The 23,097-nt window shown below is 39.9% G+C and overlaps 1 protein-coding gene across 3 annotated transcripts in view; it reads right to left on the reverse strand.

Annotated features, from left to right (window-relative positions):
* The window catches only part of SLC25A13 (solute carrier family 25 member 13), a 102,237-nt gene that overhangs the window by 39,919 nt on the left and 39,221 nt on the right, over nt 1–23,097 (reverse strand). For all 3 annotated transcript variants that reach the window (XM_027639375.1, XM_027639374.1, XM_027639373.1), the window contains 3 exons: nt 8,496–8,635; nt 2,300–2,446; nt 602–740 (listed from right to left, as the gene is read on the reverse strand). In XM_027639375.1, coding sequence (XP_027495176.1) covers nt 602–740; nt 2,300–2,446; nt 8,496–8,635 — 426 coding nt within the window. The remainder of the gene's footprint in view (nt 1–601; nt 741–2,299; nt 2,447–8,495; nt 8,636–23,097) is intronic.

Genomic DNA, 23,097 nt, shown 5'->3' on the forward strand with positions numbered 1-23,097 from the left:
CTACCAGCACAGTTTAGGATATCTGACATACGGTATCAATCAGTTGCAGGTCAGAAGGAAAAAATAAAATAAAAAGCAAACAAAAAACCTCCCGAAACAGGAGTCAAGGGATGTGGAACTTTTCATGCATAGTCCCAGTAGGCCACATTAATGAAACTCTGGCATTGCACAGGGAATTCTCTATAAAAGTGGTTAGATATAGCAGATAACATCTTGTTCCAAGCTTGTAGATCAGCTTACTGTGCCGCCAATACAAGTTTATGGAATTCTTCAACTACCCTTGAAGGTCACTTTAATAGGCTGCCAATTTGGCAGGAGTCCTAGGAAGTTTTTGAAACTTTTAAATATCTTTACATACTTTCCTCACCCTGCCCCCACCACCAGTTTACTAGGACCTTATTCTGATTGAAACAAAATGAAAAACCTGGAGGGTGGACTCCAACAGGAGTGTACAAAACTGAGTGGCAAACCAAGGAATGCTAACGAGGCAGGATTTTTTCCCCCTCCCATTGATTTAAAAGCATACAGATGAGGTCTTTCCCTCCATCCGCCCCAACCAAATGCCCAAGAAAACTTCCAGACTGCAAACATTTCTACCAACCCTTAGTGACTTCCACATCTTTTCTATTTCCAGCCAGAGTACTGTAGATCTTTCTAATGAGCTCCATGTTGTTAAGGAGAGAATTAAATCCATTAAAATAGGAAAAGCTGACCTGATGGGAAGTGGTACCTCCAGCAGCCTGGAGTAGAGACAGTAAAAGAAGAAAAGAGAAAGGAGACTGTTACAAGACTAGGAAAAATATCAAAATAAAGATTTTTCAAATGTTATTTTAAAAGAATAACAGTAGCATGGGCTTGCTTTTTAAAAAAATGTGCAAAATAAAGAAAACTATGAAAGATTATTATGTTACTGAAGCTAATCATGACCAGAATATAAAACTCCCCCATCCTAAAAATCTAAACAAATACATATGCAGGATTATAACAACATAACTAGAAGTAATTTACAAAGTTCAAGTTTCAGTACTGTTTCAGTTGGAAATGTTTCGTAAGTTGGTTTATTTCTAGTAATGAGGAAATCTACTTCTACATATAAAGCATATTACTATATAGAAAATTTCAACAAAATCAAAACATATTTCAGGTCAACTGAAACATTTAAATTCACAGGCATTTCAAGTCATGGAAAACTAGCAATAAGCTCTCAGGTTTATATCAGGCAGTCAAACATAATAGGAACAATAAGGTTCAAACAGTTATTCATTCTCAGGTGAGAACTGAACCTAAACCTTTGTTTTAAAGTGGTGTTGGGTCTGCACATAGAAAAATTACTGGATCAATTCTCTATTTAAATTACAAAATCAGCGATCAAGCAAATTTCAGAAAAAAAATGCATAAACTTGCCAAAATTTAATTGACCTTGAGGGAAAAATCAAAATCTTATCTGATGTTTTATGAGAGAGTATATGACCGGAGAAAGCTGGTAACAAGATTGTAAGGGAACCATGGAAGTATCAGATCTCACTGTCAGTGTCTAAGTCTTCTGGCTATGTTTTTTGCTGTTAGCATCTTCCAAAATTCTGATCAGACTTTCCAATTCTCATCACTTCACACATTTCCCTGGAATTCTTCCTTGCAAGTCAAAGAAAAACAGATTTCTTTAAACCTGGATATAGCCAGGCTTTGCATTACTCGGAAAGTGCTACTACAAGTTCCTCAGATTAGAAATTGTGGTCAAAACCAAATGTACCTTTTTTAATTTCTTCAGTAAAATTGCAGAATTGCAATATTTAATTCAGTTTGTGCACTTCAAACTGATACAAAATGTACAGTCAAGTGTAACAACTACTAGCCAATATATAGTGAATGCCCTTGGGTAATGTTCTGGTTCATAAATTGTCCCAGGTACTTGGAAATTACACTCAGGAGCTTAGAATTTACACTACAAACCAAGTTCTTTGAGAAGGATATCCTAAGTGGGATGCAATGGCGCTCTGACATACTGACACAATCTACTATGATGGAGTGACTGCAAACAGCCAGGAAAATGCTAATTTGTAGGCCATTACTAAGGTCCATATACATGCTTTGTCTTTTTTCTTAGGAGACCAGGAACATTGAGGATATGTATTCTGCAAAAAGGGTTAACTTGCATATTGTGTAGATAAAAAACTGCTGAACTTAAAACATACATCCTTGAGATGGACAACATGTCACACAGAGTGGTCAAGGTACATAAAAAAGGAATCCTACATCTGTATTCCAGGTCTTTGCCAGCTGGAATACCAGAACTACTCACAGCTACTAGACACTCTTCTACGAATGGCGTCAGCATGTGTGGCCGGATAGTGACCATAATGTCCCTGAAGTCCATAGCTGTGACTCTTCCAGACTGAGCACTGTCTCTCTGTACAAAAGCTTGTTTTGCATGTTCTAACTGTATCTCCTGAAAACATACAGGGGAAAAAAATAGTTAAGTTCAAAATCATCATCTTAACACTTAGGTTTAATATAAATAATGCAATCTTACAAGATTTCTCATACTTAACAAAACAGGACTACATTTAATCTAATTGGATATTGTACGTCTAAGTTTTGGCCTTTTCTATCAGGAGCATATATGGTCTCCATCACTGAGCTCAATATCTAGGACAACATCATGATTTCTTTGCCTTCTGGACATTACATCGTGCAATTCATTTAACTGAAAAACGGAGGACACATATCAACACCCAGTGCAGGTAATATCCCACTCATGAACATTAAAGTCTTCCATGACGTGCATTATCCAGTATATTGAATGTGTCACAGCAGGTCAAAATACCTTCTGTAAAAGTGCTCACTACTCCTTGAACAAGGACAATGCAATCATCAGAGATTTCCATGTAGAAACCTACTAATCTGGAAAGCATTCCCTGAAAAAGTATCCCCATTTAAAACATAAAGGTTTTTGTCTACAAAGGACACCAGCAGTTTAATTCAGAACTCCTTGTATCGTGACTGATTAAAGATCAGTTCTCAATATTTCAACAGTAGTAACAGTCATAAGCATTATCTGATACAACCCCCCGATAATATCATTTTGTGATTCTAATGTACCACTGAGAGAAAAGAGGAGAAAAAAAGGCATTTAATCCCTCATAGCTGTATCTTTCCTACTGTGGCCTTCACCCTTTCTTCTTAAATTACTGTTAAACTACTTTTTTTTTTCCCATTTAAAAGAAACAATCAAGCACAGACAGTAACTTGAAAATACATGTGAACGTTTTGTTCAGTTCTACAGGTTTGCAAAAAACCAGAAATATATCTTTTGGTGATGTAGTCAGAGCTCCCAATCTGTATTTCTCAGCTGAACGGAGGAAAACAAATCATTGTCATGTCTTCCCTTTTAACTGCAAGGATTATAAAAACTTCTTCATTGGAAATACAGCACTTAGTCTGAATATATACTCATAATCAGTTATTCAGAAAATGGAATCAGAGCAAAAATATGTTACCAGTACTAAGCAAGTCTTGTGGTGGACCCTGACACTATCCAATTATTTCCATTATATTTGCAAATATATGCCTTAAAAGACATATTAATACAGGACTCAGGCTAGTCAAGAACCACCATCATGTTGTATTCATAGTGAATATGATCTCCCGTAAGTTGATATTTGTCTTACAGCAGCCTTCAAGGAAATAAAGAGTGAAAGGCAAAAGGCAAATTCAGAGTAGGATCAGACATGCCAGAGGCCTGCATCTGCCACTCCCTCCCTCCTTCTGTTCATTCAGCTCACACTGCCACTCAAACCATGATTGTCTTTTCATTTGCCTCCGGATTCCCCCAATTTTAGTTCTAATTTCTAATTTCTTATTAGAACACTGTACCATGACCTGAAAGGTACGATGAAAACCTCCTACTATTAGGCAGAAGGAGGAAAGGAATGGAGGGAAAGGACTGATCCATGCTTCACTCACAAAATTGTTCAGAAATTTCTTCTTTTGATGGGAAATGCTTGTGGGGCTTATAATTTGAAGTGGTACAATTTCAGTTCTGCCACGTTTCCTTTACATTACAGACCCCTACGTGGAGGTGTTACAATTCAGCAATAATACTCACTCTGGCTGGATGCAGCCATGTAAGCTCTTACTTCAATTCATTCGAGACTATAATTTGAACAGAAATTTGGAAGCAAGCAATTTTGGAAGGTTTATGGTGGATGAGCACATGAACACGAAAAGACTTTGTCATCTTGAGGCTGGCAGCAACTTGGGAGGCAGAGAGCTCTGAAAAGGAACTAGGTATAAAAACTCTTGTATCCTAAATACTCACCACCTGGCAGGTGTTTGTTATTAAATGGAAGCATCACCAAAGAAAAAATAAATTTTATTTAGCAAAAGGATTACATGGGAAACTGAATATTGCTTTCTTCACCTTCCCTCATTCAATTTGTTTTAACCACTGAAACTGCTGGCAGTTGTTATGTTAGAATCCAGCACTAAGATACAGTAAAAAAACCTGTACACCATTTGCAAAAGTCCAATCTGTTACCATCCCTGTAGACCAATCAGTGAGTCTGGAGGTATGTATACCATTGGTGGGACTTTGGCTGACAGTGACATCTCAGCCACAGTACAAAGCAGGGCTTACACTCCAAAGAGATACATGAAGTGCATGTTTCTTATCATCACCTAGCTAATTGCAAAAAGGCTACTAGTACTACAGTTGAGCACTAGCACTAGAAAGAATTATCCCGCTTGGTTAAAACACCTGGTCAAGGACTCAGCGCTGCCATTTGCTCATCTTTTTGTCAGTCAGAAAAAAGCCATTTAGCTGCAGACAGACAGCAAGCCAAAACCCTGAATGGGATGATGTCAGTCTTCTGGAACTCCCTATTCACACCTCCTCCTTAGTTCAGAATGTAAGTTCCAGTTCAAAATGGTTTAAGCATACTGCAAATAGATAGAGAAGATTGATACCACCTTCTCAGAAAGATAGAAACCTTCTAGGCTACAGTTATTTTGACCAGTGCTACATGTTTTCCACTTACACCAAGTGGAAAGAAGCATAGGGATCTTCAGTCACCTGACATTCCCAAACCATGACCATGGATGGCAGCATGGCATACAAGAACATGCAGACCATTACATTGTAATACAGTCTCAAAACAAAATTTCACCTATAAAGTCTGTCACAAACAAATCAGACATGTCACTTTTCTAATCACTGCACAGTGCATAACAATGCACTAAACTCCTTGAAGTGTTTACCCCAAAAGAAAGGCTATCCCCTCAGTCTCCACACCTGAATGCTGAGATAACTCACAGCACAACTAACTACATTTCAAAATGAGGCTCAGTAGCTGCCAGAAATTTATCCTGGAATTCTTTATGAGATGTTTGTAACATCACCTGTGTTGGGTGTATGCAGCTAATATAAAAAATACCACTTTAAAAATAAACTGAAAAACAATAAGAAAAGCTGTAGTCTTCAGAGATGCTATCTGAGTTGCAATAATTTTTATTATTTCACCTATTTTGGTCCCTTACTGTTTACCTAGACACATAAAGGTTTAAAGAAACACAATCCTCATTACTTTGCAATACAAATCACATATCCTAAAGAACCTTCTCTGACTAGACTTTCTGTAAACTTAGATATACATAGAAAATGAGTTTCTTCCTTGATGTTGGAAGTCTAGAATTCTCCCAAGTAGCATATGACTTTGTGAAAAATCAACTTGTACATCATGGCAGGCACACTGGCACTAGAATTTTAATGAAATTATATTCTATCTAGAGATTTCACCTCAGCTTCCACTTACAGCTCATTAAAAGCTTCTTTACTTTCCACTTAGGTAGAAATTTATGTTTGCATTCCATCCCAATGGATCTACAAGCCACCAGATACAGCACAATCCTTGCCACTGGAATAGATCCCAGGGTTCAATTAGAGAGAGTACTACTTCATCAACTAATATGCTGGGCATAAATGAATTCCCAGACAATGTGGAAATGGATTTACCAGGCCCACATATAAGCATATGTTAAAATTCATCCTGTGGAATAGATTCTACACGCCAAGAAAGGGGCTGATGTTGCTCTTCATAAGGCAGACTTGCCAATTAAGTGATGATGGAACATGACCATATTCAAACAGATGTGATGGATATATACTGGAGATATATGAGCTAATTTTAAGCTAGCAAAATGAGAAGCAGGGTAAAACAACACACCTTGAGCTCTAAGTTGATGCAAATAGATTGTTAACTGTATTAGAGCCAAGGAATTTGGAGGCTATACTTTCAGGCATCTCAGTTACTGCAGACAGAAAAAGTGCTGGCACGATATAAATATTCAGAATCCCATATAAACTCTTCTTATTTAAAGCCACAAGAGATCTATCTCGTGCGTGGATAAAATATACTAATGTTATTTTCCAAGTACCTTCAGCATTGCCAGAAGCGATGATTAGCTCAAATGCTGTGACAGATATCAAACATGAATGTAAAAGAATTTGAATCTAGCTAGATTATTACATTAAAATTTGCAAACTGCATTGTACTTACAAAGCAGTACCTGAAGCACCATACAGAACCATCGGGTCCACGTTAAGTGCAATGTAAGTGCATTCACACATCAGGAATGCAGAAAGGTAATTTGATATCCACTGTGGTCTCATGTTGTCTAAGGTCCAAGGTCTAGACACCTGATCAAGAAGACTGACTCACGCGCAGGTAGAATGTCAGAAGGAAAGGCTGAATACCAAAGGTTACAGAGCTTAAAGGAAGATTTCTATGCCTGTGAACACTAACTCTCCAGCTTGTGCTGAGAACCATTTCTGTGCCCAAACTTCTGCATCTATAATAAATCAGCAGGGAAACTTATGTGATTCAAAGATTTACAGGTCTAGAAAGTGAGCAACAGATGTACCCAGTTCCTGGGACTGACTGAGCATCCTAATAGACTGTACTGATAGCTGGCAGCTTCAGTCTTAGGAGAATTAATTTATTTGAAAGTCCTTACTGCCTGCACCAATATTGAGAGCATCTTTATTAGCAGCCTTGGAACTTATCCTAAGTGTATCCCACTTCTCTAGAGGACACTCAGAATCATCATCCTCATTCTCCAGTGTTCTTCCTCCCTCTTTCTTGTCCTACATGAATCATCACCAAAAGGGTTGTCTGGCTTATGAGGACCACTGACATGTTCCAACACAACCTTTCACTCTGCCCTGAAATTAGCTAAGATTCACTTTTGCAGTAGAGCCGGTTTAAAAAAAAAAAAAAAAAAGGAGGCAGTGGCAAGACACACCAAAATGAAATACAACTATCCCCAAAATATGATCACATCCAAAAAAATCCTTTCAGATAGTAAAAAGGAACACCCCTCCACAGGATGAGAGAGCCTAGTAGATAGGACTCATCTCCAAAGCTAGAAAGCTAGAAGGATATTCTAATTCCTTATTCTGTCAGAAAACTGGTCTGTGCCTTAGCTACTTAGGAGTTACAATAGTCAGCTCAAAACCTGGGGGAATACAATTTCATCATATGATACCTGACGTCCTCTTCATACGAAGTTAATTAGGCTCTGTTCTACAAAGTCAATTTGAAACATTTGTCTCAATAGCATTATCTTAATTATTCCTCATCAAAATGATACCACCTCCTACTGTGAACTAACATACTTGTGTAAACAAGAAAAAAAGAAATGTTGCAATCTTGAAGCAGGTTTCCATTTGAAAACTCTCTAGTGTAAATACTAATACAGGCATCAAATATTCAGGAGGCATTCAAATAAAAACTCACATGTTTCACCACTTCAAGGATCACTCTTCCTACCAAAAACTACTTTTAATAGTACCACGGAAATACAGATAATCTGTTTATCTTTTTATTAGCATAATATTTTACTTCCTGTAACAAAGTATCCACAAGTATGATCAGCCAAGAATTCCTTGCAAAAAGTATTCTCTTCTCTATATACCACAAGCAAACTATGCAGCATTGCCCTATCTGAGAGTGTGTGGAAATGGCTTGCAACAAAACATTTTTATTGGATATCATCTCTGAATTAAATAGATATTTGGTAAACATGCTGTTTACAGACAAAAGTACTTAATACTAGTCTAGCAGGTGAATCCAAAATGTTCAGTAACATTCTTTGACTCATGGATTTAAATAAACAGGAGATTTTCAGACATAAAAGTCAAGGTTTTTAATTTCACGTCTCTGTCTACACAACAGTGTAGAAAAAAAAATCACCTTCCACATTCAGGTGCCAAAAACAAAGGAAAAGGAGAAAACCTGTGCTAGCCTGAATCACCAATTTTACCAATAGCATATCCTATTTATCAGCATACTATACAAGTTCAGCAGTCTGACCGTAGAAGCCTCCACTTGGTCTATATTTCAACTTTCCTAACAGCACAGGATTTGGCAAGTTTGCAAATACTTTGATTCTTGCATCCTTCTTATTACTCTTGACAAACTGTATTGTATTAGACTCACCAGTAAAAACTGAGTGAACTCCGCATATGTTAGGTGTCTTTTTCTATCCTTTCCAAAATGCAGCTGTACGAACTCTGAATTCCAGTTAAAAGGAATGTGCTGATGAATTGTGGTCTGGCCAAAAACTTGCTTAGCATCCTCTGGGAAGAAAAGAAAAATGTTCATTTAATAATAAAATAAAACAACAATAGAGACAAGCATATAAACAAATATGATATTTTGTAACAGGAAAGCAATACTATTCTTATAAATTACTAACATGTTGTAAAGTAAACTTAATTTTTTTTGTTTACCAAAACCATCAAAACCATCACCCTCACAAATAGTTTCCAAATAATCTTTTTATTTGTGAAGCTTTATACACACAGCATTTGGTTAGAAGAAATGCAGATATTTCAAGTTTCAAAGTCAAGCAAGAAAAGATTAAAATTAAAAGACAATTTATAAAAAGATGACTAAAGCTAGCCGATTTTCATCATAATCTTTTCAAGCTGCTAACAATGAAAGTTTTGTGTCACTATAATTCAGGCTTTTGAATTATTCTGAGTTCTCATGATTCAAACAAATCAACTTTATTTCAATTATTTCAAGATCTACTTTTCTGTAGTTAGTTACAGGAGCAGTGACATGCGGGACAGGGGATGGAGGAGACATGGTAGGCAGGAACAAAACCTTATCATCACCTCCAGCACTAAGCAGACTTTAAATATCTTCTACAAGGAGGGGGGCAGTGCAACAAGTATGTTTGATCATACCTAAATGCAAGCTTCAAAGTTTAGTTCAGGTTAGTAGTCACAGTTGGTTTATAAAAGACTCTGCAGACTGGTAATACTCAGCAGTTTTGGTGAAGAAGCAACTATTTGATACACACCAAGCTCTAAGTAATAAGGACCATACATTGTGTATATTTAACTAATGAAAACAACAATAAGATAGCAATGAGATCTGAGGAAGTACTTGTCTCAAATGACAGTGCCCACTTCAATGTGATAGTCTTGTCTCAGTCAAAAATATAGGGCAAAGATATCTTCCAAAGACAAGCTCAAGGCCAGAGGTTCCCAGCTGCTATACACCTTCCTAACTGCTGTACGACTCCTCCAGCAACACGAGCCAAGAGGCAGTTCTTGTCTCCTGCTAGTTCCTGTGGGCACAGAGAGCTGGTTCCCACGAGACACTCCCTACCCACAGGCTGGGCCAAGAGCTGGTCTGTTTCCTTCACACTTTGTGGAAGAAAGACCAGGAGTCCAAACCACGAGCTCCTGTCTGTCTCTGTGAGCAGCAGAGCTGCAAGACAGTTCCCAAGCATGGCTGGTGCCTGGGGTTGAGAAATCAGCACAGCTTTGTCTTGCCTGTGTGCAGAACAAGCTGGGAGCCACCTTGCTGGAGCCAGTCTCTGACTGGGAGCCACCTTCCAGCTCATACTAGTGCCACAAGCAAAGGTGGGAGCTGACTCCTTGGGGCCATGAGGTCGCCTCTCCTGCGCACATTGAGTTCTGGCTTCTCGTTCAGTCCATGCCAGCCAGGCACAGCAGCTCTGCTAACCTGGGAAACCCAACCAGTGTGGAATCCCCCATTTTAAGCAAGAAAGCAGGAAAAAGTGAGAGCAAAGTGGCACAGCTGAGAGCCAGGAAGATCTCAGGAACTGAGTCCACATGAATGAAGAAAAAATGGTCTCAAGGAAATGAAAGGGGCAGGTGTCCTGTTGCACAGCCCCTAATGCCCTGCAGTTGGTGTTACCCACAGGGACAGCTTGTTCTAAAGCAAGAAGGCTTCACAGAGAGAGCAGAGACGAAAAGTGCAGACATCTTCCCATCTCTCAACAGTCAATAGTTTCACCTTTACAAATACAGCACCCACTGATCCTAGCAAATCAGTGGTGAAAGAGCAAGTTGGATTTAACTTACAAACAGAAAGACTGACCCCAGTTAGCCTCAAATTCATAAAACTCATAACTTCAAGTCTTAATGTACTATGAGAATTTTCTCCAAGCAAAGTCAGTGCCCCCAGGACAGCCTCATTGTTCATTTGTATCTTCAAGCCCCATCACAGCCAGCTTGGATCTTGTCTGCCAGCATTCTCCAGGAGCGAAATTCTGCTCTCAAGGCAGTGGGAGGGAAAGTCTATCTGTTCAGGGTGAGGTCCTATCCTTCCACTTGAAGTCTTCCATTTAGGATGTTTCCCCCTGACACAGCTTGAGGCACCTTGCCACATGTCATTGAAGATCAAGCTGTTTTCTGCCGGATTTTCTACAAAAAAGGCAACGGCAACCAGCATGAAGAAAATAGCCTGTCTTGCGAGCAAACAAGAGGAAATAAAGATTGTCTCTGCTTTTCAGAGGAATAAAGATATTCCCAAAACATCTCTGTCACCTGTCTCTACACAGAAATCAGATGCTCATCTTCTTCCTCTTTCCCTCTCATCCCACCTTCAGAATTTCCCCAGAGCAAGACACTGATACTTTGTGGATTAGATTAGGAAACCATCACTATTAACCAAAAGCTATGTTTGGCTGGACTCCAGACTTGCCTTTGTTAAGAGAAAAAAAAGTGCATTCTTACCTGATGCAAGGTAAGAGAGAGTAAAACCTTAGCTGGTATAAAAGTAGTCTCAAACTCCTTTTGATGCAGCCAGGCTCCATACAATCTTTACTTCAACTTGTTAACATATGAAAGTTGCAGAATGTCCTTTGATTATGCCATTGTAATTTTATTTTAGTTTGTTATCATACATTAGCCACCTTAAAGGAACAACGCATCTTGCTCCCCCAGCTCTATGTCTTGTAAACCCTCTTTGGTTGGGGCCTTAAAGAAATATTCCAGTTCAAGAAAATCAAACACAGAATCACAGAATGGTTTGAGTTAGAAGGGACCTTAAAGACCATCCCATTCCAATCCCTCTGCCATGGGCAGGGACACCTTTTACTAGACCAGGTTGCTCAAAGCTCCATCCAACCTGTCCTTGAACACTGCTAGGAATGGTGCATCCACAACTTCTCTGGGTAACCTGTCCCAGGGTCTTACCACCTTCACAGTAAAGAATTTCTTCCTAACATCTAATCTAAACTCACTCTCTTTCAGTTTATAAACATTCCCCCTTGTCCCATCACTATATGCCCTTGTAAAAAGTCCCTCTCCCTCTTTCTTATAGCCTCCCTTCAGGGACTGGAAAGCTGCAGTTAGGTCACCCCGAAGCCTTTTCTTTTCCAGGCTGAACAATCCCAATTCTCGTAGGAGATGTGCTCTAATCATCTTGTCCTTCCTCTGGACTCAGTCCAACAAGTCTATGTCCTTCCTGTGCTGGGGACCACAAAGATGGATGCAGCACTGCAGGTGGGGTCCCACCAGAGCAGAATCACCTCCCTCAACCTCCTGACCACATTGCCGATGATGCACCCCTGGATACAGCTGGCTTTCTGGGCTGCAGACACACATTGCTGGCTCGTGTCCAAACATCAAGTGAAAAGAACGGCAGTTTCAGACTAAATACAATGTTTAATTATTGACATTATAAATGGCAAAGGAACCCACAGCAATGAAACTAAAAACCTTATCCAGCCAATTAGGAGTATAGTAAGGTCTATATCCAGGCCATTTGCATTTCCTTGTCTGTTTCAGAGATTAAAGGCTACAAAGCATGCCTCAGAAGTTCATGAAAGTACAAATACCCTCCAAACAGTCCAAGCCGGAGATGCACACTTAATTTTTGCTATGACTGGGAAAACACAGACTACCACATTAGTGTAGATATAGTCAGAGAACTCCACATGCTACTTGATGTTTTCACAATCATACTGTATATTGATGTCAATATGACTTGGCAACTAATACCAGATGCTTTTCTGACAGAGTGCATGTTTGATTATACAGTGCAGGCAGCTGACTGGAAGATTGCCTACTGTGCTTCTACTGATTCTTTGATGGCATGAGACGTGGTATCCTGTTTGCCACTGCCTTTTTACACATACCCTGTACTTCCTTTTTGCACTTATTTATGGTTCACAAACTCCTGTGCTCAGTGAACAAACTCACATATGCTCAGTGAACAGTGTTTTTCCCTCTTTCCTCGCTAGGTCTCATCACCCATTCATCTACCACAATGTCACTGTCTCAAGTCTCATCTGTAGTCAGATTGCCCAATTCAGACAATAAAGACCATTCATTCATACCCCATGAACAAATCTGAATGTGTTTAGCCTGTGATTTAACCCTCAAAAGGTATCCAAATACATACCACAAGTCACTCAAAGTTATTGTTCAGTTCTAACAGTATCATCTCCTAATCATCTAAGTCCAGTATTAAAACAAAAAATGGACAAATAAAAATGTATTTTTGCCTTAAACCTGCAGCTGAAGTTCCACAGATACCCATAAGTCACTTAAAACAACAAAACAGAGAAGCTGCAGTGTGCTCCAGTAGCCAGGAGTTATTACATCTTTTTTAAAGGAACCTGTCTCAGAGAGCTACAGAATAATTTGTGATGAAAAGAACATCTGATTGCTATGTGGTCCAGCCACCAGCCAATTAGATCAGGTTGCTCAGGGCCATGCCAGTTGAGGTTTGAATATGCCCTCAGTAATCTCTGACCCAGAAGACCAGGGTAAAGGAACGTCAGAAGGAAGATTTTCCCTCGGTCAAGGAGGATTGGGTTAGAGAACACCTAGGTAGACTTGACATCGACATGTTCACGGGCCCTAACAGGATGAATCCATGAGTGCTGAGGGAGCTGGGAGCTGACACCATAGCTAGGCTGCTCATGATCATCTTTGAAAGATTTTGGTGATCAGAAGAGATGCCTGGAAGAAAGCAAATGTCAGCCCAGTCTTCAAAAAGGGCAGGAAGGAGGACCCAGGGAACTACCAGCCAGTCAGCCTCACCTGGAAAGGTGATGGAGCGCCTCACTCTGAGGTTATCTCTATCCACATGGATGATAAGAAGGAGTGGTCAGCATGAATTCACTAAAGGTAAATCATGCTTGACCAACATGATGGTTGGTGAAACAACTACCTGGACAGATGAGGGGAGAGCAGTGGATATTGTCTCCCTTGACTTCAGCAAGGCTTTCGACACTGTCTCACAACATCCTCATAGACCCAGTGGCACAGGGTCTAGTTGGAGGCTTGTCACTGGTGGGGTACCCCAAGATTCAATACTGGACCCAGTATTGTTTAACTTGTTCATCAGTCACTTGAATGAAGGGGTAGATGCCTCCTTAGCAAGTTCCCTGACAACACAATGCTGTGAGGAGTGGCCAATACCCCAGAAGGTTGTGCTGCCCTTCAGAAGAACTTAGACAGGTTGGAGAGACGGACAGAGAACAGTCTGAAATTCAACAAAGGCAAATGCAGAGTCTTGCACCTGGGGAGGGATAACCCTGGGCACCAGGACAGGCTGGGAGATGACCTGCTGGAAAGCAGTTCTTCAAAGAAGGACCTAGGTGTCCTGGTGGACAAGCTGTCCGTGAGCCACTGACAAGCTGTCAGTGTGCCTTTGTGGCCAAGAAGGCCAACGATATCCCAGAGCACATTAGGAAGAGCACTGCCAGCCAGTTGGGGAAGGTGATCCTGCCCCTCTACTCAACTCCAGGGGCCACATCTGGAGTGCTGTGTCCAGTTCTGGGCTCCTCGGTAAAAGAGAGACTACTGGAGAGGGTCCCGTGGAGGGCTACAACGATAATTAGGGACTGGAGCACCTCTCTTACAAGGACGGGCTGAGGGAGCTGGGCCTGTTCAGCCTCCAGAAGAGAAGACTGAGAGGGGACCTTACCAATGCAAGCATCTTAAGGGAGGGTATCAAGAGGATGGAGCCAGGTTCTTCCCAGTGGTGCCAAGCAATGGGACAAGAGGCAATGGCCAGAAAATGATGCCCAGGAAGTTCCACTTGAATATGAGGAAGAACTTTGTTGTGTGGGTGACTGAGCACTGAACAGATTGCCCAGAGAGGTTGTGGTGTCTCCCTCACTGGTAATATTCAAGAGCTCTCTGGACACAATTCTGTGCCATGTGCTCCAGGATGGTCTGATTGAGCAGGGAGGTTGGACAAGGTGACCCACTGTGGTTCCTTCCAACTTTACCCATTCTTTGATTCTGTGAGTACCTCCAAGGACGGAGATTCCACAACTGTGGAAGTGGGTAACTGTGCGATACTAAACCAGTATTTAATGAAAATATCTGATAAATGGAAGTTTTAAAATACATTTTAAAACACTGTTTAATTGCTTTAGTTTTAAAAAGGCAAAATGTTAATGCTTCAGTGTCAAGAGCCATAACAGCACAACAAAAAATCTAAGCTAGCAAAAATTACAACCATTTGTGTGTTTGCGTTGGTTGAACTAGAGCTGTCAGAAAGCAAAACAAACAACAGATTGAAGATTTTAAATATTCTTTTTAGAAATCCATGCCATCACTTTTATAAATCTTTAAAAAAAAAATCAACTTTGAAACTCAAATTTAAAATAAATTGCAAGGTTCTAAAACAAATAATTGTCTCTCCCTGCATGGTCTCTAACTAAGAAATAGCTACCTTGTCATTTATTTCTGATCATTGTATGAAAGAGTTGTTCTATTTTCCCTCCAGGTGAACTGCCTGCTGATTTACAGTGAGGATTTTTAGTCCTTTAAGTCTTGGGGACTTTCTTCTCTGCAATGTACTGATGTGTATGTTCAAATGCTTACTGTACAACCAACCATACTGCATTCAAATTTCCATTCCTGTGATTCCATTTCATTTTCATTCTTATGACATTCCATTTCCTGTGATTAAGAAGTATAATAGAAATAAAGCATGCTTTGGAATAACTACAGACACTCTTGACACAAGGACCATCAATATTCCCCAAATGAAATTTGGATTTATAAATATTAAGTTTTAAAAGGAAAAAACTAAAAGTCATTATCCCACTGTATTTTACACTTAAGAAAAGTCAATTGACAGAACAAGCTAGTAAAATCTTTACTGTGTACAGTCCATAAATACCTGGCATATAAAATCTGAAATTCTTTCAAACTATTTATTCCTGCAAGGATATATATTTTTCACACAGTGTCATTGTCATAGGTTAAGACTGGTCCCTCTGAGAGCCGAGGGGCTCAGACGTGATTGAGTGCCAGAGCAGTGTTCCCTGAAGGGCCAATCACTGTTTGTCTTGTTCGCTTCTGCTGAAAAAAAATCATATATACACAACCACCGGAAGCTGTTGGCAATTCTGTCTGTGTCTGCTGCTGCGTGTGGGTGTAGAAGGCCAGGGGGTGGCTGGGCCTCCTTCTTCTCCCCCCTTCGTGGGGGCGGGGAAGGGGAGCCCTGCGGTCCCCCCAACTCTGCCTAGGCCAGAGTTAGAGGCAGCATTTGGAGTGAGTGTTTGTGAGGGACACGACTCACAACACCTGAGGTAAGAGGGAGGCGGCCAGGCCCTCTTCCCCCCTGCTGCAGCTGCAGGATGCTCGGGACAGTGTATAACTGGACTGAACTGCCTGTGGCCAAGGCTAGGGGACTTTTCTCTCTCACTGTTAAGTGGGAGTGGATGCAAGGCTCAGCACTGAAGCAGAGCCAAGTGGACGGGCTGATAACGAAAGTGGCTCAGTGCCAGGGAGAAGAATCCCAAGTGAAATTGGAGATGGACCGAAGAAAGGCCCGAAGGATGTCTTCGCTGTGATCTAAACGCAGGACAGCCAAAAACTCGGAGGAGGAATCAACATTCCAGGACGCGTACGTTGATAAACTGACTACACTACAGCAGCCTATGAACCGAGGTATGAGAGGACAGACTCAAAGCTATCTTGGACTTCACGAAGAACAAAGAACTGCAGCAAACAGCTGAAGGTTGGTGGGGGAATGTTCAGGGGCCCCGAACACTCCCACAAGAGAGAGACTGGTTACCTATCAGCCTGAAAAGGTTTTTTTCCTGGACTAATTGAGGGAGAAGCTTCAAAGGGACTGATAGAAATGTATAATAATATATATATATATATATATGCTTTTAGCTCATATAGTATTTATTTGTGTAAAATAAATGTAAATACTTCCCCTTTCCCCTATAGAAGCCTCTTGCCTGAAAGTTTTCTTTTTGGTTTTGAGATAAATTGTGGGAAGGGGTGGGGGGAAGCCTGGAAACTGAATTTTGGATTTCTAATGTGGCTCAAACTGCCACAGTCATCAAGTCCAGTAAAGTTAATACAATCTCAATACAATCTCAAAAATTTCATGATCATATACAAAAATCTCACTGACCTTACAAAATAGCTGCAAAATTTTTGCAAAAATGCTGTCATCCTCAGCTCTATTTTATAGATGTTCTATACATTTTTTATTTGTTACTCCTTTACACAATTAAATTATCTGAACATGGTATAGAAAACCTGTACCAAAACCCTGGGCCTTGAGAAAAAAATGAGATTATCCTAAAGATATTTGTAATAACAGCTTCTGTGAAGAACACCAGCTACCTCCTGCAAAGAGGAAAATAATTTTGCTTTGATAAGAGTAGCTGTTTCAACATTATGACTAGAAAACCCCAGCCCTTTGCCAACTACCAAGCAAGACCTCACCTAAAGCCCAGAGGAGATGAGAACAGAATGATTTCCACAGGCTTTGGTCCTCACCGACCACATGAAACAACTCCACATTCTCCATAAGCTCCATGACCCTGAGTGCACCACCAGGTTCTGCAACCTCTTTCCCATGACTCAGGCACACACACAAGGGATAAGGGGCCAGGCAAAGTGCTGCAGGAGAAAGAGGTGAGAGAAGCCTCATCTCAGCTCCTTTACCCCTCTTGCTTGAGGCTCGCTGTAGGGATGCCTGCACCTTGGTGACCCCAACCCCATGACCTAACTTCCCAGCCTTACCTCAGATCTGCCTCATCCCTATGGACTTGCCTGGCTGACCCTGGTCACTGTCACCAGACCTGCTTTTCTGTCTGTGCTCAAGTAGTGTGGGACTGCACCCTTCATCAGTGAGAGCTGTGCCCATGTCCCAGCCTCTTGGCACCCACACTCAGCTCAGCATCACCGGCCTGGTGGAGCAGCTCTTGCTGCTTCTGGGTACAATAAAATCACAGAATATCCTGAGTTGGATGGGACCCACAACAATCATTGAAGTCTATCTCCTGGCCCTGTACAGGACACTCCAAGAGTCATACCATGTGCCCAAGACCATTGTCCAAATGCTTCTTTAACTCTATCAGGCTTTGGTGCTGTGACCACTACCTTGGAGGGTCTGTTCCAGTACCCAGCCATGCTCTGGGTGAAGAACCTTTTTCTATAATCTGACTTAAATCTCCCCTAACACAGCTTCATAACATTCCCTATGGTACTCCACCTCAGGACACTGGGACACTCTTAGCCCATCACTGGTGTTGAAGACAGAGGCAAAGAAAGTATTAAACATCTGTGCCTTGCCTACATCCCTGTTTGCAAGGTGACCATCCTCATCATGTAATGAGCCAACTACCTTTTGCAATTAGTGTATTTAAAAAAACTTTTTATTTTTCTCCACAATACTGGCCATCTTCAACTCCAGTTGAGCTTGGGCCACACAAATTTTCTCTCTGCAGTGGTGAGCAGACTGTCTATATTCCTCCCATATCACCTGACCTTGCCCTGACTGGGCATACACCTTCTTTTTTTGCCTTAGCGCCAAACAAGCCAAACTGGCATTCTACCACACTTGTTTGACTTACAACATTTTGGAAGTACAATAAACTTGTGCAAAAACATATGTGTACAGAGATATGTGCATATATGCACATCAGAAATACTCCAGTGGCAATACTTTGTATTATCTTGTTTTACTGAAATTGTTGAGGTTTATCCAAGGTTTGGGTTGGCTTTTGTTTGGGCTTTTTGTTTTGTTGTGTTTTTATTTAGTGTTATGAACTTCAAAACACAGCCAGTTAGAGTTTATTTCCATCCTCTAGAATGATGACTTTTATTTTGGAAAACATATGTTGACATCACATCTGCTCAGCTAAGATGTGGAACAATGGGTAGCCCAAGTACTGTACATTTATCCATATTCATCCAGAACAGGTACACTCTGAATGTACAACCACTACAATCACCTTCTTCACCGCTGCACTGCTTTACTGAGGAAATAGTTGAAACAGTTTTATAGTGGCCATGCTGTAAACTAAATAACATATTGAAATAGTTTGATTACTAAGGACAGCAAAGGAAAGGTACTCACCCTTCCAACTTCCCTCAACAAAGCAGTAAGAACAGGAAGGGCTGCCATAGCCACCTTTTTCCACAGGTTAGAAGCCCTGAAATAATAAACTAATGCTGTACTTCTGTACTTTCACTTCCTCTTAATTCCTCACAGAACATGGACCACAGCCTATTTCGCAATTCTGAATTAAAAAAAAAAAAAAGAAATTAAATTAGGTTATTTCCTTCTTAAAATATGACAAGGAAAGTATTTGGTAGAACACTCAAAGTGAAGCTGGTAGGGTAGAAATGGAGCACATAATTCAAAGATAATGGGAGTATATTACACAACTCAAGAAGGGTGGAGGAGTTGCTTTGAAAAAAGATAGCAGCTCAGGTCAGTGCAATTTATCTGTGCTCTATCATGTAGTATCACCACCATTTTAAAAAAAGATGCATTCAAAAGAGTGCAAAACCCTCCATTAGTCCACCTGGTCTATTTAGACCAAGATCAGTTTCAGCTGCACCTGAAAAATGTGGCTGCACATATATACTTGCATATAAACACCTAAATCCTCCAGAATTTACTTCTTTTGATAATTTTCTGTGTATGTGCAGGCCTGTGTAAGTGGTAGCTTATTTTTTCATAGGACTAGTTACTCCAAATTCAGAGAAAATTCCAAAAGACAACATTTAACTCAAATAATAAAAACTATAATTTTAACCAATTCGACTATGTTGAGCTAGTCCAACCGAATTGTAACGGATAAGCAGGGGTTTTTGCAGCTTAACATAAGCCAGTGTTGCTTGTGTGTAACCAAAGCTGTCATATCAAAGTCAATGCCCCATGTGGGCAAGTGAAATCATCATCTGGACTCATTTCATGGAGATGTTAAAAACACAGGACTTAAAAATCCAGACTGAGTGAACACTCTTTCTTTTTTTTTTTTTTTTTTTTTTTTAACACTGGTAGGGGCTGATTTCACTTCAGTTGTCCAGGAACAAAAATTTACTTCAGAAGTCACATGACTGTTTCCTACAGCAATTTAATATACCAACTAAAGTGACAAAAGCAAACTCCCACCTTGAAGAAATTATCCTAAACTTTACACTTTACTCTCCAGCATAGACTTGAGAGCTCTATGTCTTTAACAGCTATTTTGCTGAGATAGGTGATATAAAAAATATGAATTTCTCGTAAAGCATTTACATACATTTTCCCTCACTTAAATACTTCAATTTCAAATACACCACAAAATGTACTCCCACAACAGTACTGTATTAGTATAAAACTATTTTAGTTCAATTAAAATGTCTAACTATCTACCCCCAAATCTATCTAAACTCTAATTTTCACTTTGAGCACTTCCAACACGTTCTCAGTTTTGTTTTCTTTTATCAGCTTATCAAATCAGGTCCTGCATTCCAAATGTTAGGAAAAAATAGTCATTAACTGCTAGGTAACAGCAGATTTTCCAGTTTAGAAAACTAAATTACACACACCACAAAAATATGTGTATTTTGCTATCTAAAATTTCATATTAAAATCTGTAATTACAAAAAATCTTCCTAACTCCTAAAACCTGCTGAAGTTTTTACCTTCTAATCTGCAATTCCAGGACAATTTGAAAAGGGGATGGGAAAAAAAAAATCTTGATTAAAAACAAGCTTAAAGTGATATACTGCTCCCAACACGTTAAATATATTCTGGTGTGGAAGCTTCTGGTTCCTCCCTAAATGCTGCCTAGTAATCATGTTGGGCTTTTTTTTTTTCCAACAGGATATACAGATGGCTAACCCTCAGCTTACTGTTAACCAAAGAGTGACCTCATACAGTTGAAACTTACTGTCAAATTGGCATGTTCCCACCTTTTCCACACCTATTTTTTTTCCTTTTTAAGTAGCATGAAGTAGCAACAGAAAGCACAATATTTTAGCCATCTGAGCATGTGGTATTCTTGAATTATCCCACCAACTGGAAGTGCTCTCTGTTACCTCTATCTTTTAAAATTGGAGCCATTATAGTCAATTGTGCAAATCTACAGTTGGCCTTTCATAAAAAGTGGATTTTTGACCCACTGAACTGGAATAGCTTCTGAGCAGTTCTTCAGATCTCTGACAAGATGCCATACAATACCTGTATGCCAATCTGATACTCGTATGTATCTACATTCAGTTGTTCAGAAAACACTGCTCATAAGTAATTCTAAAAGTTCCAAAAATCAAAGTGGTTCTTTTTGTAGTAAAAGCTGATCATTTAAACAAGTGCAATAAAGCTCCACATATATCAAAAAACGGATGCCTTCACAATGGTTTTTCACCTCCAGATAACATATTAACACCTGGAGTCCATCAATGGAAAGAAAAGCTTATGGTATTTGTTGGGCTGTCCTTAGAAAATGTATTGGTTGACTTGGCACATCTCCAGGCAGAAAAAAGACTGTACTGCGACAGCCCCAGTGGAGGCAGTCACAGCAGGGCAATGAAGCAGGAGACTGGAGCCTCCCACTAAAAGTGGTGACTTCTGTTCAGATGTGAACCACATCCATTTTGTGGTTGGAAGAAGCAACAAAGGCTGTACAACACCTGTTATACACAGAGGTGAGATTAAGACCAGTATTGGTAAACAAATGCCTTTCAGATGTTGTAAGCAAACTTTAAAGAAGACAACAACAACATAAATTCCCCCAGTAAACCATAAAGTCCAGTACAAATCCTAACAAAAAGTTCAGCATGCATTCCTTCTCAGGAGAGAGGCACTAGCTACCAAACTCAATCAATTTGGTTATAACCTCATTGCCCTATCCAAACTTTTCAACAAGGACAGCAAAGTCATACAGGTTAATTTTACATTAATGAAAACACTAGAACATGCTTGTGCCTTCATGATTTTTCCCAACCCAAATATCCATAATAAGCTTCAACTTCCACCCCTTTGCTGAAATTGTTCTCACTTTTTTATCCTTTTACCTTTCCCCTGCTCTGGTTATTCGTGCTCTTGTCATATCTAAAACCTACTAATTCACTTCCTCATGACATATCCATACAGCATCCAATTCCTCTTGGCCCTGATTTTTGACTGAGATATGTGTGCACTTCTGTTACCTGTGCTAAACACTGCAAATACCACAAAAAAACTCACAAAAAAACAAAAAAGCAAAAACAAAACCAACAACAACAAACCCCCAAAACAAAACAACAACAACAAAAGTAGGCTCTTTCTAAAAGTACCATCATCCTCATCATCCTTTAAAGTAAGCCATCCATTATTGGCTTACTTAAAGGGTTTTCAAAATTTTTCCATTTCCCTTAAAAATATTTCTACTTGAGCTGTGAAGATCCATAATATCAGTTCACTGGCAACAGCCTTATGTTTTTTTATTACCTTTCCTGGCCTCCTTAGAAGCGAGCAACAAACTGCCAGCACCCAAAGACCTCAAGTTTGAAAAGCACTAGTCTCCACGTGGGCATAAAAATTAAATTTACCCCTTTTGCTCTGAATAATAATAATTAAAAAATCAGACCACTTTCACCAAGGTAAACAGCACAACCTGGCTAACTAAAATAAAGGATCACTTCTATTTTCTCCATATAAGGTAGTTGGTGGATAATGCATGTGACTTGCATGGAACAGCTGATGGAATGGGGTTTTCTTAACCTGGAAAAGAGTGGGCTAAAGGAGGCCCTCATTGTTGTCTAAGTTACCCAATGGGAGAGCAAAGGGAAGACAGAGATACACAGTGGAAGGACAAGAGGCAGTGGATGCAAGCTGGAACATGGGCAATCCCAGATAGGCCTCAGGAAATTATTTTCCACTATAACAGTGGTCAAGCACTGGAAGATGCTTGCTCATGGTGGCTGCAATCTCCATCCCCAAAGACATGTAAAACCTTGATTAGATGTTGCCCCCAGACCAACCTGGTCCTGATGATGTTGCAAGGGTTTGAACCAGACGGCTGCCACAGTCCCATCCAACCTGAATTGTTTGATGATTCTATGATCATTCCCAACAAAACAACAGAACGTAACCAATAACAAAGAACAAACTGAAACACCAAATTTCAGTTATGGATGATTTAGAAAACTAAATTGCATTTTCTTGACCAAATGAAACCCAGCAGTGTAAAAGGACAAAGCTTCTCATAATATTTAGAATGACAGATTCATTTTGTATCTAAACAGGCTCCATTTTACTTAAGATGCCTGCATCAAAGTCTGCCTGGTTACGTAACATCAGTTAAAAGTAAAAAAAAACCAAAAAAACCAAACTTGCCAAGTTGACATATGTCTAGAAATGAAATTCTCCAAAATTAGTCAGAGAAGATTTCAAAAATCATTTTGAAGAAAACAAATATACCAACAAGTCTACTTTACACCCTCTTGTAATTAAAACTGGCAACTATTTGTGCAAAATCCAGTACAAATAACAAAAAACACCAGAGACTAAACAGGTTTTGCATTTG

Source organism: Corapipo altera, unplaced genomic scaffold (genome assembly GCF_003945725.1).
Source record: "Corapipo altera isolate COAL_440 unplaced genomic scaffold, ASM394572v1 44, whole genome shotgun sequence".
NCBI lineage: Eukaryota > Metazoa > Chordata > Aves > Passeriformes > Pipridae > Corapipo > Corapipo altera.